This window comes from Alosa alosa, chromosome 18 (assembly GCF_017589495.1).
Source record: "Alosa alosa isolate M-15738 ecotype Scorff River chromosome 18, AALO_Geno_1.1, whole genome shotgun sequence".
Classification (NCBI taxonomy): domain Eukaryota; kingdom Metazoa; phylum Chordata; class Actinopteri; order Clupeiformes; family Clupeidae; genus Alosa; species Alosa alosa.
In genome coordinates, this window is record NC_063206.1 from 23,090,017 (window position 1) to 23,108,006 (window position 17,990).

The 17,990-nt window shown below is 43.4% G+C and overlaps 1 protein-coding gene across 8 annotated transcripts in view; it reads left to right on the forward strand.

The window, feature by feature from the left end:
• lyst (lysosomal trafficking regulator) overlaps positions 1 to 17,990 on the forward strand; it is a 125,223-nt gene that overhangs the window by 14,309 nt on the left and 92,924 nt on the right. For 7 of the 8 annotated variants that reach the window (XM_048268988.1, XM_048268992.1, XM_048268991.1 and 4 more), the window contains 2 exons: positions 7,769 to 7,860; positions 15,203 to 15,401. In XM_048268988.1, coding sequence (XP_048124945.1) covers positions 7,769 to 7,860; positions 15,203 to 15,401 — 291 coding nt within the window. Of the gene's footprint in view, positions 1 to 4,594; positions 4,650 to 7,768; positions 7,861 to 15,202; positions 15,402 to 17,990 lie in introns of those variants that run through there. The other variant, XM_048268993.1, reaches the window with a different exon arrangement.

Sequence of the window (17,990 nt, forward strand, 5' to 3'; positions counted from 1 at the left end):
ATGGCTAGTCTGGCTTTCATCAGACCAAGCTCAATCTTTTAAGAAATCAAAAATAAATAGCGGGCAGATCAGGCTGGGTTCACCCAGCCTAGTCCATAGGCACCCGATATTGTTTAATTTTCAGATTGAGATATACACGCTCTGGCTATTCTAAATGCAAAATGCATTAGGGAGTTATGACAAAACTGTAACTAACAAACTAGATCCTAATAGAAAGCTGTTAGCTTCCCTAAGCTACAGGTAGGATTATAAGGTAGGCCTATTTACAACATAAATTGTCAATAGGCTATGCTGGCGACACAAATAAAATCTCCTTTGGAAACCAATGGCTTACGACTTACAGTATCAAAGCGGACTTAAACTGCCATATCGTGGCGAAAAGTTGTAATAACATTCACGCAGTTCCATGAGTCAAGGAAAGCTTGAATGAAGTAGCCACTTCTAAATGGGACCCACTACACAGTAGCTTAAGGTGTGTTGCTAAAGCAGCCATAATGAAATGAAGGTGTCATTGTTTGGATACTTCACACACGCGTGCTTTTTTAATTTCACAGACTACAACTACCAAGCTGGAATCAAAGCACATCGATTCCCCCCTCACACCCCTGCACGCACTTAAAACAAAATAAACAGGTCTCAGTCTCACGCATGTATAGGCAAAACTGTATCAGACCGATTGTAACGTTGGTAAATCTTCCATTGCACAGAATGATTTTGTAGCACGTGCAATAAATGACAGTCGAAAGATACAAACAGTGCTGCTATCAATTTGCTTGGTATAACCGCATTTATAGTTTTCTACAAATGCAATCAATCAAATGGGCCTCCATCACTCAACCAAGCTAACGGTAACATTACCTAGGTCCTTATTGATATTACAAGATTAGCATTACCTGCAGTAAAACCAAGCATGTCCGATAAACATCCTCACTTCCTCACTTACACTTCATGTGAACATCGTCCTGTCCTTATTAGATGTTAAGCTGCGATGTAAATTACAGTCCTTGTAGGAAGTGTCCATTATTTTTCAACCCACTTTTAACTTCCAAAAATTACGTCTCACTGCAAGCGATCGCCATCTAGTGGACAAGCGACTACTTATCGCCAATACTGAAAATGCAGCCATGATGATGATGATGAATATTTTGGCTTTCTTTTGATCCTATTGAATTTGTAATTATGTATCGGCCGTTCTAATACCGATAGTATGTGGGTGCCTGTGTGTGTGCATGTTTATATGTGTGCACCGCCATTTACAGGCCAATGAGTGTACAGTCACTAAATGTACACATAACCTAATTTTTTTAGCCCCCCCCATGGATGAAATTCTACGAAACTTGGCATACCCCCAGACCCCCAGAGAATGCCAGGTCAATCATACACATAAAATTTGGTGCAGTTCTGAACATCTTAACTGAAGATAGGGGCGATTAAAGCAGAATAATATTGCATTTTCATTTTTTACGGGGGCAAATCACAAATGAGTGATTATGAGCCAGGTTGATGTGGGCCCTTGAGACCAACATACCATAAAAGATTCACAGAGAACTGTGTCTGCCCTACCCTCCTTCGGGGGTCCAGTCCAGCGGGGGCTGCAGATGAAAACGAAAAATGGCGGTTCCATGCTATCCATGTGGGGTACATGCCCACCAAGTTTTGTGTACCCCGGTCTTTCAGTGTCGGGAATCCTTGTTGGTGTACGTCACTAAATATACACATAAATTATTTTATTGTAAGGCCCCCATGAGCGAAAGTACACAAAACTTGGCATGCATTCAGAGGGTGTCATAATGATCCTACACTTTTAATTTTCGTGCAGTTTGACCTTGTCAGCCAGAGATATTGAGATGAAAACACCTAATTTTTTTGCTTTTAATTTTTTTAACTAGGTGGGCTATACATGAAATAAGTGGTAATGGGATGGGTTGACATGCCCCTTAAGACCAACATACAAAAAAAAAGGTGGACCTCCTAGGCCCTACGGTTCTCGAGATATTCACAGAAAACTGTCTCCGGCCACCTACAGGCCAGTTGGTGTATAGTAACATAAATTAATTTATTGTGTGGCCCCCATGAACGGAATTCCACAAAACTTGGCGTGCATACAGAGGGTGTCATAATGATCCTACACTTCCAATTTCGTGCAGTTTTGACCATGTTAGGTCACAGATACCTTCAATTACACCACCTCATTTTTACTTTTTGTGTTTAACTAGGTGGCTATACATGAAATGAGTGGTTATGGAATGGGTTGACATGGCCCCTTGAGATCAACATACAAAAAAAATGGTCCTCCTAAACCCTCACGGTTTTGAGATATTCACAGAAAACTGTGTCTGCCCTACCCTCCTTTCGGGGGTCCAATTCAGCTGGGGGCTACAGATCAAAACGAAAAACGATGGTTCCATGCTATCCATGTGGGGTTACATGTCCACCAAGTTTGCGTGTACCCGGTCTTTCAGTGTCCGGGGAATCATTGACGGAAATTTGGGCATGCGAAAAAAAAAAAAAAAAAAAAAAAAATCTGACTAAACCTATATGACCCCGGCGCTGTGCGGCGGTCATAATTATTTACCAGTAGCCTTTTTACGTGGGTGATTTGCTTGAGCATGAAAAACAACATGATTGTTTTTTGTTTTATGAGAAAGAAACTTTAAGTGTGATCGGAGGTGTGATCCCGCCTTCGCCGCTACCTTTGATTTCGTCACGTGGGCAGATCAGACCACTCAAGCATACAGGATGGTTTGCTCTCTCTAAGCCGCTCTTAGACAGTCTATTCACCATCATAATCAAGGATTGGTGTTTTGATCGCCTCCATCTCTCCTCGTAAATTAAATTAGACTGAATCGCCCATTTGGATGCTGCTCTCTTTGTAGCGATTTGCTGTGAATGCAGAATGAAGGATGAGATTATCTGAATTTCATGCTTTTGGGGTTTTTGAGGCAACACAATTTTATTTAAGCTATATAGTATATATGTTGTTTAAATATAGCATAACATACAGTGCCTATAAAAAGTATTTAGCCCCATGCTAAAGTTGACTAAAAAGAGCAATCTTTTGGAAATGGATCTTATTGTCTTAATTAAAAAAAATGAGAGAAAATCCAACTTTTAAGGACACCAGTTTTCTTTGTGAATGAATAATGTATTGTAAATAAATAAATGTTATTTAATGGATCCAGGATACAATGCATCCTGATAAAGTTCCCTTAGCCTTTGGAATTAAAATAGCCCCACATCATCACATACCCTTCACCATACCTAGAGATTGGCATGGTGTGTATTTCAGTCAGCTAACTGAATTTTTTTTTTTTTGTTGATTCCCCATCGCTAATGTAATTAAATGTAGCAGCAAAGCAGTTAATCAGTCCTGTTACTCTGTTGTCTATGACGGGATGTCCTCTGATCACACACACACAGGGAGAAATTTTGGCCACCATTTTATTGATGTTCTGGACTGGATCACATTAGAGGTTGCTTGGAATAAACAGGCCAGTGCCGGGAATCAGGCCGGTTTCTGTCAGACAGTGCTTTCAGCATGACTGTGTGAGCTTGCAGTCAGTCACTCAGTCATGTGATGGATAAAGAGCCTGGTGCCTTCACTGAGCCACTGAAGCAACCTTACTCATGACTGTGTCGGCTAGGATTGCTGCACACCTATTGGCTGGAGCAGAGAGTAGTCTGCTGGTTGGGTACTATTGATCTTGGAACACGGAGCCAATTCTATAGGTGGAGGACTTTTGTCCTGTTAACTAAATTTAACACGCACACGTCACTTTTGATCGATTACGTTAGATTCCGTTGTTTTCAATACAACCCCCGCACACCAGCATCAAGCTTTGTCGCTGCTTCGATAACAATTCAGTTCTATTTTTGTTGACGACGCTCATTCCGTTGTTTATTGACTGCTTGTCAGTTAAAAATGTCAGCACTGATGTGTGTGGCAGGTGACCGTGTCTTCATGTCGGTGCTTACTGTATATGCAGAGTGCTTCAGTCTCTAATGACTGATTAAAACCGCTCATCACCTCTAAAGCCTCCTCTGTCAGCTTTCCTATCACTGCAACTCATAACTTCTCTGCTCGCTTCCATTTTCAACCATTTGTCTCATCCTTCCATTTTCTGTGCGTTCTCTGTGTCCTGTCTCTGTGTGTCCTGTCTCTGTGTGTCCTGTCTCTGTGTGTCCTGTCTCTGTGTGTCTGTCTCTGTGTGTCTGTCCTGTCTCTGTGTGTCCTGTCTCTGTGTGTCCTGTCTCTGTGTGTCCTGTCTCTGTGTGTCTGTCTCTGTGTGTCTGTCTCTGTGTGTCTGTCCTGTCTCTGTGTGTCCTGTCTCTGTGTGTCCTGTCTCTGTGTGTCTGTCTCTGTGTGTCTGTCTCTGTGTGTCTGTCTCTGTGTGTCTGTCCTGTCTCTGTGTGTCTGTCCTGTCTCTGTGTGTCTGTCCTGTCTCTGTGTGTCTGTCCTGTCTCTGTGTGTCTGTCCTGTCTCTGTGTGTCTGTCCTGTCTCTCTCTCTGTGTCCTGCCTCTCTTCCTTTTTTATGTCTAGCTCCTTGGTGTGCTGTGACTCCATTGCTGCAGTCTCTCCTGCTGGATTGGGTTTACAGGTTGATAGGTGGAAAGGCAACCCTCAGTCATTGTATCCCTACGGGAGCTGGTGAGTGAGTGAGTCGGTGTGTTTTGTGTTCGGTGTGTGCTGTGAAATGGAATGGCTTGAGTCATGCTCAAAACTTGGATGGTGTGGAGTCATGCACTTTTGCATCCTTGTGCCAATGAATTGAAACAAGTTTGCAGCAACCTGAGAATGGAGGGACAACTGATCTCTGGACTTCTCTCCTTTAAATCCCTAAAGTTTGGCACCTGTCATATGATGACCGCAATTTCTTTAGCATTTTGGTAGAACTAGACCATGTCTCCTTAACTTTTTGTTTCAGTTAACTTACACAAGGTGTACAAGTGTACATTCTAAAGAAATAAGACAGAATTGGCCAGCCATGCTAAATTGGCCCAGTGCCTTTGCAGGGTGTTCATTTTGGATTGTTTGTAGTAAAGCAGAAAACCCAGCTGGCCAGCTCTCCCCAGAAATGACCACTTTTGGTTCAAATCTCCATCTCCCGCTCCATCTCTCATTGCTGTTTTTTTTGTTGTTTTTTTTTTGTTTACATTCATTATTTGGGTGTGTTTACTTAAGGGAACTTCCACTCTCCTGATTTCTAAAGAGTGACAGATGTCAGAAAAACACTTGCACAGCCTGGATTCGGATTGTCCCTCAACGTTTTCACTGCCATGGCTGACTACTCTGTTGATCCATCAGAGCTATTAGACAGATGCAAGACAGAGAGAAAAGGCCTACTCTCATATGAGCTGATAAAATCGAATGCCTTCTTCTTATCATATCTTTCTTCCGCTTTGCTAGCTGCATGTAGCCTGATGCAGCCGGGGTTGAATAAGGTAAACCTGTTTGACAGGATGAAGGTCCCCTCTTGATCTCTGGTCTCTGATGCAATCAGCAAAGGAAGTTCACCCAGCCTGACCACCTCACCTGCAAACCTTTTTATTTATGGAAATGTGGAGCAAAAGTGGCTCTTTGCTCATGACTGCATGGCACAGACTCCCCCTGGCCTCTACACTGGTCTGTGCTATGCTGGTATGTAGTACACTGGTCTGTGCCATGCTGCCTGGTATGTAGTACACTGGTCTGTGCCATGCTGGAATGTAGTACTATGGTCTGTGCTACGCTGGTAGTACTATGGTCTGTGCCACACTGGTATGTACACTAGTCTGTGCCGCGCTGGTACAGTATGTAGTACACTAGTCTTTGCCACGATGGTATGTAGTACACTACTCTGTGTCACGCTGTTATGTAGTACCAGCCTGCTAGCCCTGAGAGAATCCAACATGGTCAGAGTGTTTTTCAGGAGTGTTTGTTGGCATGTTTGTTTTTAGCAAAACCACTACTAACCACAGTCAACAAAAACAGTTGGTCACCATTTCTTCACCATCACTAAGAATGCTTTTATTAGCAAATTGTGCCTTTTATTGTCATGGTTCACTGTGTGTGTATGCTTGTCAATGAACGGCGGTTAACCATAACATTTAGCCTTTAGGCTTTCATCACGCTGCAGTCCGACATTGTCAGCTTTCAGGACATGGTCTGATTCGTTTTCTGTTCAGTAATTTACTCTTGCATGGCATAGCCCCTTGTGTTGCACACCTGTAATTCCAGACACACAACACAGACACAGACCCCCGCTGGGCAGGTGCTTCTTCCTTCTCCTCTGAATGAAGTTGTAGCTGAATGAATTAGGCAGACCTGCCTGCGTTTTTGTGTCTGTGCATCACACTTCAGGCCCAGTCATCAATTTCCCATCACACAATATTGCCAGTCATTGTAGTTGTACCAATTGCTTTGCAGAGCCTGCTGTTATTTTGTTATGAAGAATTTTAGGTTGTTTGCACAGGCATATTTGTACAGTTGCTATTGATCATGATTGAATTGAATGGACGTTCATGGTGAAATATTCTCAAGTTTTATTAGGCACTTCCTTTAAAAGTCTGTAATAGTGCCAGGCTGTGTCTATGATAAACGTTTTCTTTTTTAAGTTGGTATGATTCATTGTAGACGGCACTCCACTTGCCGACAGGTTTACGGGCCGACTTAAGCTTGGCTCAGACTGCAGACATCACACAGACAGATCGGTGCTGAGCTGGTGCCTGTGTGTGAATGTATGAAGACAGAGCTGAGAGGATTACACAGGCCTGATCTCCTCACTCTCCACTCAGGATCACCCTAGTGTGTGTGTTCGTGTGTGTGTGTTCGTGTGTGTGTTCGTGTGTGTGTTCGTGTGTGTGTTCGTGTGTGTGTTCGTGTGTGTGTTCGTGTGTGTGTGTGTGTGTGTGTGTGTGCGCGCGTGTGCGCGCGTGTGCATGCATCTCCCGCCACTACTACTCCACTTATCTGGTTAAAGAGGTCAAGTGGGTGGCAGTGTAAGAGCCTGTCCCTCCGTAGCCTGTCCCTCTGTAGCTTGTATAATGGTGGGCATTGAACAATATTCACAATATTAGGATGGGAAGTGTGTGTGTTGTGTGTTGTGTGTTGTGTGTTGTGTGTTGTGTGTGTGTGTGTGTGTGTGTGTGTGCGCGCGCCATGTAAAACAGTTCATCGCTGTATGCACTCTTGATGTGCATATGACCAGTGTTGCCCCTGTGTGAATGTGTAGACTTTGGGTCATTTGTACCTACATACATGTAGACGTGGCCTCTGAGCCTAAGCGGGAAGTGGAGTGGCCTTCACACTTCAGCTAGCCCGATACTCTGAGTTGCCCGCATGGTGTGCTCACAGGGCTGGACTTTGCCTCTCGCACTCTTGCACTTCAGTGAGCCGGACCTCACAGGAGAGAGAGAGAGACAAACTGACAGACAGACAGACCTGGGTCATGTTCAAATCCTACTCTTAAAAAGTCAGGTGCTTCTCCCTTTCTTTGCTTCTCCTGAGTAATACTCTGAACAGATTTCTCGTCTGTTCACTTGCAGTCTTCAGCTGTGTGATAGACAGTACTTGGAGTCTTTTAGTTTCAGGTTTGAGACATGCACAATGCCAAAGATTGCCAGGTCATATTGTGTTCGTGGTGAGCGTGACTTTGTGCTCTCAGTAGGTGAGAGGAAATGTGTTGCCGTTGTTTACTTGCACTTGCACTTGTGTGTGTGTTTGTGTGTGTGGTTGAGGGTGCTTGCCTGCTTCCTTTACCAGCTCCTCTTCTCCTCTTCTGTCCTCAGGTCAGTCTACAGTGTCTGGAGGGTTTCCTCTGCCTGTTCCATTGTGTGCGACACCTCCACGTCACAGCCTCCAAAGATGCACTGAAGTTCTGGTATGTGGTTTTTCCATTTAAGTAATTTAAGGTACTCGTAGTTTCTATCTAACTATCTTATCTTATCTTATCTTATCTTTTCCTTCCTTCCTTCCTTCCTTCCTTCCTTCCTTCCTTCCTTCCTTCCTTCCTTCCTTCCTTCCTTCCTTCCTTCCTTCCTTCCTTCCTTCCTTCCTTCCTTCCTTCCTTCCTTCCTTCCTTCCTTCCTTCCTTCCTTCCTTCCTTCCTTCCTTCCTTCCTTCCTTCCTTCCTTCCTTCCTTCCTTCCTTCCTTCCTTCCTTCCTTCTATTTGGGAGCCAAAAAAGATGAATTATGTCTTAGATTAATTTGAAATTATAGCTGCATTTATAAGCATAATGCAGATTTCTACAGACCATACAGTACAAAACGTATTATTATTCAGCACACCTGAAAACTGACTTGCTGATAACCACCTAGTTATGACCTCATCTGATACAGTACATCTCTGAGTCGTGCAGAACATGGCGGGTCGATTCTCCCCCAATTTTTGCCCGGAGTGGATCGCTGCCATAAGACTGATGGGCAAGGATCAGGAAACCGGGCATGGGGCCAACGCGGCGTTAATTAGCGGGGAGCAGAAGGAACATGACATCTCGGAGAAATCAGAGCTAGAAAGACCCTCTTTGTGGTACAGTGCAGCGTGGCCCTCCCTGCGCTCATCCTCATTAGCTTTGTTTTTCACTGGTCCTCCTAATCACTGTCATGTGATTAGAAAATTATCTAAGGAAACAAACAAAATCCCAACCAGAGAGAGGGAGATTTTGGTACATGAGAGGCCACAATCCAAGTGTAAAGGCATGCCAGTGCTGCTTCCCTCTGCTTCCCTCTATGGTCAGTGGTTGCCCAGTGAAATCAATTGTCTGAAGTTATTCAGGTAGGGAGAAATACCTCAGAGTTCTCACTGCTTAGATCCACGTGCTGATGATGTTGACCACTATACAACTAGGGTGACCATATCACAGACAATTGTTCCAAATCCCGGATTTGCACAACAAAAGTATTAATCTTCATTGCATTCATTTATCCATGCTAGTTAGCCTTATAGATTTTAAGGTACACCTGTGTATTCTGCAAATACAGTCAGACACCAAAAGTCATGAATATGTTCTTCTTGAGCTCTACCTATCCTTCCTATCTCACAGGCTCACATACATTTTACACACATTTCAAATCTGTACACGTAGAAGTTCATTACGCTGTGCAACATGGCCTAGTTACAAATCCGTCTTTAATTTTCTCTACCAAGGAGGTTGGAGGAAGTGGACTCGTGAGCGCAGCTTTGCCAATTTACTTTCGTTTTCATTTTAAGTCATGAAATGCAGCCTTTGGCCTTGTGTAGTCTCCAGGGGCCCTTCCAGTAAAAGCAGTGTTTTGCCTGACCCACTGGTCATCACCAAACTAATTTGCTGATCCTACATGGAACATGAATGAAGGGGATTCAAGAAAAAGTGAAAGTACTGATTTTGCTCTAGCATTGTTTTTCCTGGCACCTCAAGTGACTTTTTTAAAATGTTGCATACTGCATTTTTTACTGTTTAAGAGTTGCACTTTTAATTTTAACAGGAATGGATGCTGTAACTCTAACGCATTTTAACATTTAAAATCAGTACATTAGTGCAGAACAAGAACTGACATTTCATTACATCAGAGGGTCTCAGTGCAGAGTGTTGTTTTCTCACAAGCAGCAGAGTTAGTTCATAGGAACATTTGTTGACACAGTTGTTGAGGCCCTAATGCACTAATTTGAATGACAGGAAAAGTCTTAAGTCCAACTTGTCACATACAGGGGTTAAAGTGGGGGGGGAACGGGGAGGAACGCAGTTCCGTCACCTCAGATAAATTAATAGTAAATATATTCTTTCATACGAACCAGATAGCGCGATGATATTGTTAAAATAAATGGTGAGTTTATTCTTTGCGTGTACAGAGGTGACCAAGAAGCTACCCATTCTTGTCCAAAAAGTATTGCTACACAACGATACTCAATACACGGGTTTCCCGTTTTCCAACAAAACTAGATGCGCACGCAGCCGTGGGGCAGAAGACGCTTGGTGGGGGTCCACAACGTTATAACCCTAATAGTTGGCTGCTGTAAGCTACAATCGCAATTTTTTTTTTGTATACCCCTGTTGTCTGAATGATCATTACTTCTCATTTCAGACTATATTTCAGAGTTTGCCGTTCATTTGCATTATTTATATAACATCGTATTTTGTCATGCATTCCGTTAGGGATATTGAACATATTGAACATTCTCTAACCATCGTGATTTCGAATTGAAAAACTCATTTTATTCTTTTCATGGAGAGCACTGCTCTATGCTGTTCTATGGTGCTTTCTGCCTCCTAGTTGCGCACGCATGTTTTCGTAACGTTACATAGAAATGTTTTTCCTGTTGAACAGTCACTGGCTTTTAGGGTTCCCCCACCTGCCAAATCCCACTTTAATTTCAAAAAGAATGTATTTGTTTACCTGCTATGGCTACAGTAATGGATTAGATATGGATTGGATAGACAGTTGACCTTTGTGTCATCGCCTCATGATTTTTTAGTTTCAGTTTACATGAAGGAGGGCACGCACTTAGCAGTCCAACTGAATGGTCTCAAGCAGACACAAGGGACCTGTTGTCCTTGACCCAACAGTCTTTTATATAAAGAACATAATATTTAGAGCTTGTCATAACAAAACATTTCATCATATAACAATAATACTCAATAACAGTAACAGTATACAATTCTCAACAATTATGTCATGTTACTCCTGTGTAAGGAGTCTTTGAGAGTTGAGAGACAGAGTTTGAGAGTTTTATATGTGGCCTTTTTAATAAAATTGCTAAATTGCACCTGTGATCTTAGGGTTTAAATAGCACAACAGACTTCGTCATAAATAGGACGCCTCAGGGGCAATTGCGGCGGTCACACCCGGTCATCATAACTTTTATGGTGCTGGTTACAGTTTAACCAGCCTTGTGACTCGTAGTGGTCATGGGGGGTGGTGCTCCACTAACACATGCAGACCCCTCTCCTGGGAGGCGGAAGAGCTCTGCAGAACTTTAAAACAGTCAATAGTCATAGCAGGTGAGAGTGGCGTCAGTATTTTTCTGATCACTTTGAGTAGACAGGAGTATCACAGTGACTCGCTGGTCACACACAGCACAGCCATAACCCAAGTGGAAATTTAGGACTTCACATGGTATATCCAAGTCATCTGCATGAACCTTTGTATTTTAACCGACCGGTATGTATACATATATATTTTTTGTTTGTTTGTTTGTTTTGGGGGGGGTGGGCGTGGTGAACATGAGCAGTGTAAAGGTCTGTAATGATGTCATGACTAATTTCTCTTAAGATGAATTTTTCCTAAGATTATAAATACATTACTGCATGTTCACTAAGGGCCGAATATTCATTACTGTTGTAATAAGGTCATCTATGTGCTGAGAACTGAAGTTCCTCACAGCTTTTGCCTCCTGATGGACAGTTAGTTACTAATAGCAGCCTCACGTGGTCTGGCCCCCTCCAAAGCAGGCCAGTGCTCTAACCAGGGATTCACAAAAGACCATTATTTTAAAGCAAATGTAAAACAGAAGCCATTTTGATGCGAGGTGGCCTGCTGGGGGGAGACAAAGCAGAGAGTCTGAAGATGGGGATTTAAACAGAGACGTCCCACAGCAGTGACTGAACGAGTCTGTGTCAGTCAACTGAACTCTAGAATGAGAATGACAAGCGTCTATAAGAAAGTGTGAGTGAGTGAGTGACAGGCCTTTGCCGATGAGTAGGCATGAGTTCATTGTAAATAAACAACAGATATGTATGTGTCACAGGCTAGAAATATACACTGCCCACAAATTCAGTATCTTCATATTGGAGCTATTTTATTTTTTGTACATTGAAACTGTTTCAGCACTGAGTATGTTATGTGATTGGTTGGTGATGCTGGATGTATTTGGTGCTGATGGACTTCATTACTCTTTGACAAAAAATTAGGAGCCCTAAAGTTAGGACCAACATGTTATTTTTAGGAGCTTCTTCTAAAACAGCCAGTTCGGAGCTACTTTTAGCCTTGAAGATGCTTTGTGAAAACAGGCCCAGATTTATTTGGCGCTCCTTCCTCAAGAGCCCATTGTGTTGGTCATTATGACAGTGGTAGGGGTGGGGATATTGGTGTGCTTGAGTTCAGAGCTCTGAGCAGCGCTAAAGTGTCTCACAGCCTGTAGCAGTAGGCTGACCGATGATTGCCTCCTAGTGCCATTCCCAGTGCCATGTGACATCACATGCTTTCATGTGATGCACTGATCAACTCAAAATCTGGAAAGCTTCCATTTGAAATTCCGATTTAATGGAATTTGCACAACAGGGCAGAAAACTTGCAGCCTCAAAACCTCAGGCAATCTGTGGACAAATGTGACACAGAACTTGAGGAGCTCGATGGGATTGGGAATATTCCTCTTTTCCGGGATGAATGGAGCTGATCTCTCCCGGCCCTGGAGGAGCATTACAATGGTGCCGGTCTACAACTTCGCCTCAGGCTTGTAGTAGGAGGTAGGCGTGGGGAATGGGCCGTGTCTTACTTGTGGAGCTGTGTAGTGGTTGGTGTGCAAGATTATGAGGGTAAGAGGCGTGTCGCATGTGTGCATGTGTTTCTTGCGTTTCCTGCGTTTCGTCATTTTTTAGTGGAATTGGGGAAAAGTTTGAATGTGAGTTCAAGCCTATTGCCTGCATTCAGAGGGTAAACGTGTGGCTCTACTAAGGAAAATAATTGAGTTGATCCATCAAGAAGTGTTTTTCACGGGACGGGGGGTTTCATTGGGCTCACAGTAGCACATGTGATGACTTGTCAGAAGAAGACCTAGAACGCTTCATCTAATGGGTAGAGTAGTGTCTCTATTCCCCTTAGTATTTTAAGATAAAGATTTTAATTATCTTTGAATTATGTTACATATCAGTTACAATGCAAGGCTGTCCCTGTACTGCCTAGTTCTGAAAATACTTCATCACAGATACGTTTTCACTTTAGGATCTGATATGTAGTTTGTTGTTCTTCCAATGAAACGGGAAGACCAGACAAGACCAGACAAAAAGACAACCGAAAAAGGGCCTCAGGAACCGTGATTCTGTGTCTCATGGTTTGCATACACACTATCTCCCTAAGTAAGCATTCAATGTCTCCGTGTAACTGTTCAAATGCTCCATGCTAATCCTTCCTCTCCACTTGTCTGAAAGGAAGAACGGTCATGATTTTTTTAGGTAAAGCAGCCATGTAATTGCTAAATATGACTACTGTTCATTGATTAGTTTTCTGTGTTAAACACCATAAAGCCACATTTCAGCATTTGAACCAGTCTTTATGTTGGTGTTATTGGATGGCTTCTTAGACTTATCACATTGCGTGAAAGGTGATTGTGTTCTCTGATGCAAACTCTCCTCATCCACCAGTTACCTCCAAGGATATGTAGGCCACTCAATCGTCTTTATATTCTTGTCACAAACAGAGCAAGTTTGAGAATAGAGACAGTACATTCTAAAGTTTGCTGATGACTTTCATAGTTGGCATAGTCTACCATCATCTACACCAAAACCACAGTTATTGAATGTACTTAAGTTGATTTGTTGGAGAATTAAATATCTGGTTACTGTTGTTAATCGGTTGCACTTTCAGAAGGTACGTCAACATTTTTTAGAAGGTACAATATCTTATTGGACAAAACGTGTTATTTCCACATGTGCACCAAAATAATGACTTTTTTTGAGTTGGTGTGGTCCTTTTCTATTGGAATGGTGTGGTATTTGATTTGTCTTGAAGAAATTGACTCCAAGCCTTCTGAGGATTTAGTGTTTTCCTTGATGGCCCAAGGAATTGGTGCTCTAACAACCAGACAACAAGCTGCTTCTTCATTCCGATCCTGCCATGGCTCTGCTATGTTTTATATGTAATTTTAGAAAGAGAGACATTGAATCAAGGAATAGAGGTGTCTGAGGCAGTGATCTATTTAAATGTTGACCATTTTATATTGGGCTCAAGTTCTAATCATTACAAACTTGTCAAGGGTCCATCTGTGAGGAGGATAATTTTGCGTAACCTTCGGTTACACATCCAAGGTCCCAGCAGCCTTCCCTGAACAGGATCCCTGTTGTGTCTTTTGCGCTTTTGATTACATTACTGCATGACCAACACTAGAGATGTGAATGCCTGAGCTTTGAAATGCATTAGGCTACATCTGTTACATCAGCAGTCAGGAGGTTCCTGGTTTGCAGCAAGGTAGTCTTCCTCCGTTGATGTCTTGCTGCTCTCCCTTGCTGCCCCCCCTCCATTGGGGACTTGGATACCAGTTTTCATTGATGCTGCTGTTGCTGCTGCTGCTGTCGTTGTTCTGTGTGTTTTGTTTTGTGCAGAGTTGTGCCTGAGTAAAAAGTAGATGCAGAGTGTGTACTGTACATGCAAAGTAGAGAGAGGTTTCTAGAAGAAATTCTTCTGTATTGCTTTTTCAAAAGGTCAGTTTCAGATGATTTTTCTCAGTTTGGTTTACCTCTCCACGTTTCGTGTTGACTTCCTCTCGAGAAGTTTGGGCTGTTCCTCTGAAACAGTGAGGGCAGTGGAGACGTGCCAGTGAGGAACTCCCTGCGTAACCTTGGTCTGAGCCACAGGCAGTGCCATTCTACCACAGGAAAAATGTGCATGGTGATAAACATGGATTAAGATATGACCTTAGAGGTATTAAACATTTTGCAAGAACTAGGCTCTTCCTCACTCTATGATGGATCTAATTGTGAGCATTTGTATTTTGGCAGATATTTTCTCAAGTCATTGGCCAATCCCCTTCCTATGCTAAAAATGTTGATAAGAAACCATGAAAGATAAGGCATGTTGCGCTAACTTCTGATGTGTGTGTGTGTGTGTGTGTGTGTGTGTGTGTGTGTGTGTGTGTGTGTGTGTGTGTGTGTGTATGTGCGTTTGTGTGATTATTGTTATCCCCTTCCTCCCTGTGTATGTGTTAATTGTCCTACCCTTCCTCTCTCTTTGTACGCCTGTGTGTGTGTGTGTGTGTGTGTGTGTGTGTGTGTGTGTGTGTGTGTGTGTGTGTGTGTGTGTGTGTGTGTATGTGCGTTTGTGTGATTATTGTTATCCCCTTCCTCCCTGTGTATGTGTTAATTGTCCTACCCTTCCTCTCTCTTTGTACGCCTGTGTGTGTGTGTGTGTGTGTGTGTGTGTGCCTGTGTGTGTGTGTGTGTGTGGCTGTGTGTGTGCGCCTGTGTGTGTGTGTCTTGTGTGCGTGTGTGTGTGTGTGTGTGTGTGTGCGTGTGTGTGCGCATGCATATTCCAGCTTGGATATGAGCGGGGCCAGTAACACGCTGGCGCGGGAGTTCCTGACGGACGTGCTGCAGCTGTGCAGTACGGTGGCCCAGCGGTCGGAAACGCGGGAGGATGAGGAGGAGGAGAGCCACATGGTGGCGTTGGGGGAGTACCTGGTCCGAGGACGCGGCTTCCTGCTCCTCAGCACCCTGGACTCCATCATAGACCAGGTAGGAGCGCATTCACACTGATGACCTTTCCTGTGTGGTAACTACTTTACCCGGTTAGCAGTTATGCTAATGCATAGCATACCATACATAATATACCTAATCACCAGTATACCAGCGAACACACACACACACACACACACACACACACACGCATACACACCCATACTCTCATGTGTAGACACAATCACACACATACTGTACTCACATACTTTACACACACACACACACACACACACACACATATATACATACATACACACAAACTTGTGTTGGTTGGTCCAATCGATTGTGCAATCGATTTTCAAAGGTAAAGTGACAGCCCTATCACATACACATAGACAAACACACACTCTATGTGCACATGCACACATTCTCATTCTCACCCTGGAGAGTGACTTCTCACAGAGACGGATGGACGTTCTGATTCACCTCATCAGTCCGACTTTGTGTCAACTCGGCTAAATCCCCTCATGTTCTTACGCAGAAACGCCTAAACCCACAAATTGATTTTCTGCTCTGATCACAGTGAAATGGTAATAGGTTTTGATTCAGTGCACTTCATGCAAAAACTCCGCTGAGACCTCCACTAATCCCTGCACACTTCTGAGTGACGGACCTCTCTCTCTCTCTCTCTCTCTCTTTCTCTCTCTCAGAGAGAGAGAGAGAGAGATTATTTTGCATTTAGATTGCATTGCATTCCCCGCAGATGTTTTCTGAGCCTTGTTCTTGCCTCTGTGCTGCCCTTAGCCACAGTGAGAAGTTGAAAACCCCCCATGACCGCAGGACTGTCGTCTTTGTCGAGTAGGTCCCCTACGTTGTTGTCATCCATCAGGAGCTGTTGACACCTCAGTTGTCAAGGCGGTTCCCACAGCAGCTTGATTGAGTCTTGGGACGTACCTCCGCCATGCAATTTGCAAACGGCCTGCCACTGCAAGCCCGACCGGAATTGGTAGATCAAGGCGCCAGATATGCTGGGGGCACAAGGGACCAGAATGTCCACAAACCCTGGCAACATGACATAGATGTAGGCAGCTCTTGGGGGATAAAAAGACAACATGAAAACAGAATGCCTCCATTTTTGGTCCCTGAACACATTTTCCATGCATTTGCTGTCAGTAATGGTCAAGATGAGGGATTAGATTTGGGATAAAGAACTCTCTTTTCACTCGTCATCATGAAGACCCAGAGGAGAGAAGTGGAAGCAGCTGATGGGATCAGGCCATCTTAATGTTTTGCTTGGAACTCACCTGCAGGTGGTATTTGACTCTCCTCCAGGGGGTCATGAGTGACAGACTCGACAAATCCACAGCAGGTCCACCACAGAGGCCTTTTCTTATGCTGCCATGGTCAGAAATACACATGCTAAACATCAGTAACACTGGGAGAGGGAGACAAAGAGAGCGAGAGTAAGAGAAGAGAGAGAAAGGAAGAGAAGAGAGTAGAGAGAGAGAAAAGAAAAGAAAAGAAAAGGGAGAGTCAGGAAGAGTAAGGAAGAAGCCTTAGCCATTCGCCTTTTATTTATCATTCCGAAGCTATACCTGTGGCTTTTCCCTGTGTTCTTAGGTTTAACATGGAATGATAATAATTAAAAAAAAAACAAAAAAACAGGTAGGCTGTTTTGAAGGGATGTGGTGGTGTTAAGAGGGATGGCTCTTATGATGACTGTCGATTTGTCTTGATTTCTGTCTGGGTTAGTTTGCCTGAGAGAAATTGCATGACTGATTTTATTCATTCAGATATGCTCAAATCAAACTCCTCTACGTTCCAACCAAACACAGCTCTCTCTTTTTAGTTAATGCCAAAAAAAATAATTTCCTCTTTGATGAGGGAAATTAAGTTAATTGTGTTTTGGCAGAGATTTGTTAGATGAAAATTTCCAATTTAATGGATCAGAGCATGTTAATCGGCTCCATTGATGCTTAAGAGAGCATCCTCTGTTCCATCCTCTCTCCCGCCTTGTTAGTCCCCAGTATCTTCCAGTATGCAGTGCGTCCACACACAAATCAAGCCTTTTAAAAGAGCTATCTGGCTGTGCATTCACCCATTAGCACACGCTGCCAATAGCTCAGCTGGGTTTGGAGTCCTGTAGCCCTTTTTCATCTGTTTATTTTATTCCTGCTACTGTGCTGTTTGCTCTCGACTGTTGTATGTCAGGCGTGAGTCGCCCATTGACACAACCAGGAACGTATTCACACCGGGCTTATATGAACAAATACTGGCACAGGTTCCTGAAACTGATATGAGGCTTGTTTCCTGTACCTGGATGGATTAACCCCATTCATAGACTCGAAGCCTTTTACAGTGGATATTTTGTTATTGTTGTTCTTTTAGTCTAGGACTAGGCTTAATCCGTATGGGAAACCGGGCCATGATGACCACTGTGTGCTGCTTTGGTTTGGTGGTGATCAAATAAATGACTTCTGTTGTAGATGCATGAGAAGTGCAAGTCTAAATGAATGACTGCAGTCTTGGTCTTTCCGTCCTGCCGCAGTGAGATCTCTCCAATACGCCCTCGGATTTTGCCGCCTTCATCCAGTGTGTCCTCTCTCTCGTTGTGTGTTTTTTAGTGAGACGCTGGTGAATCAGCCG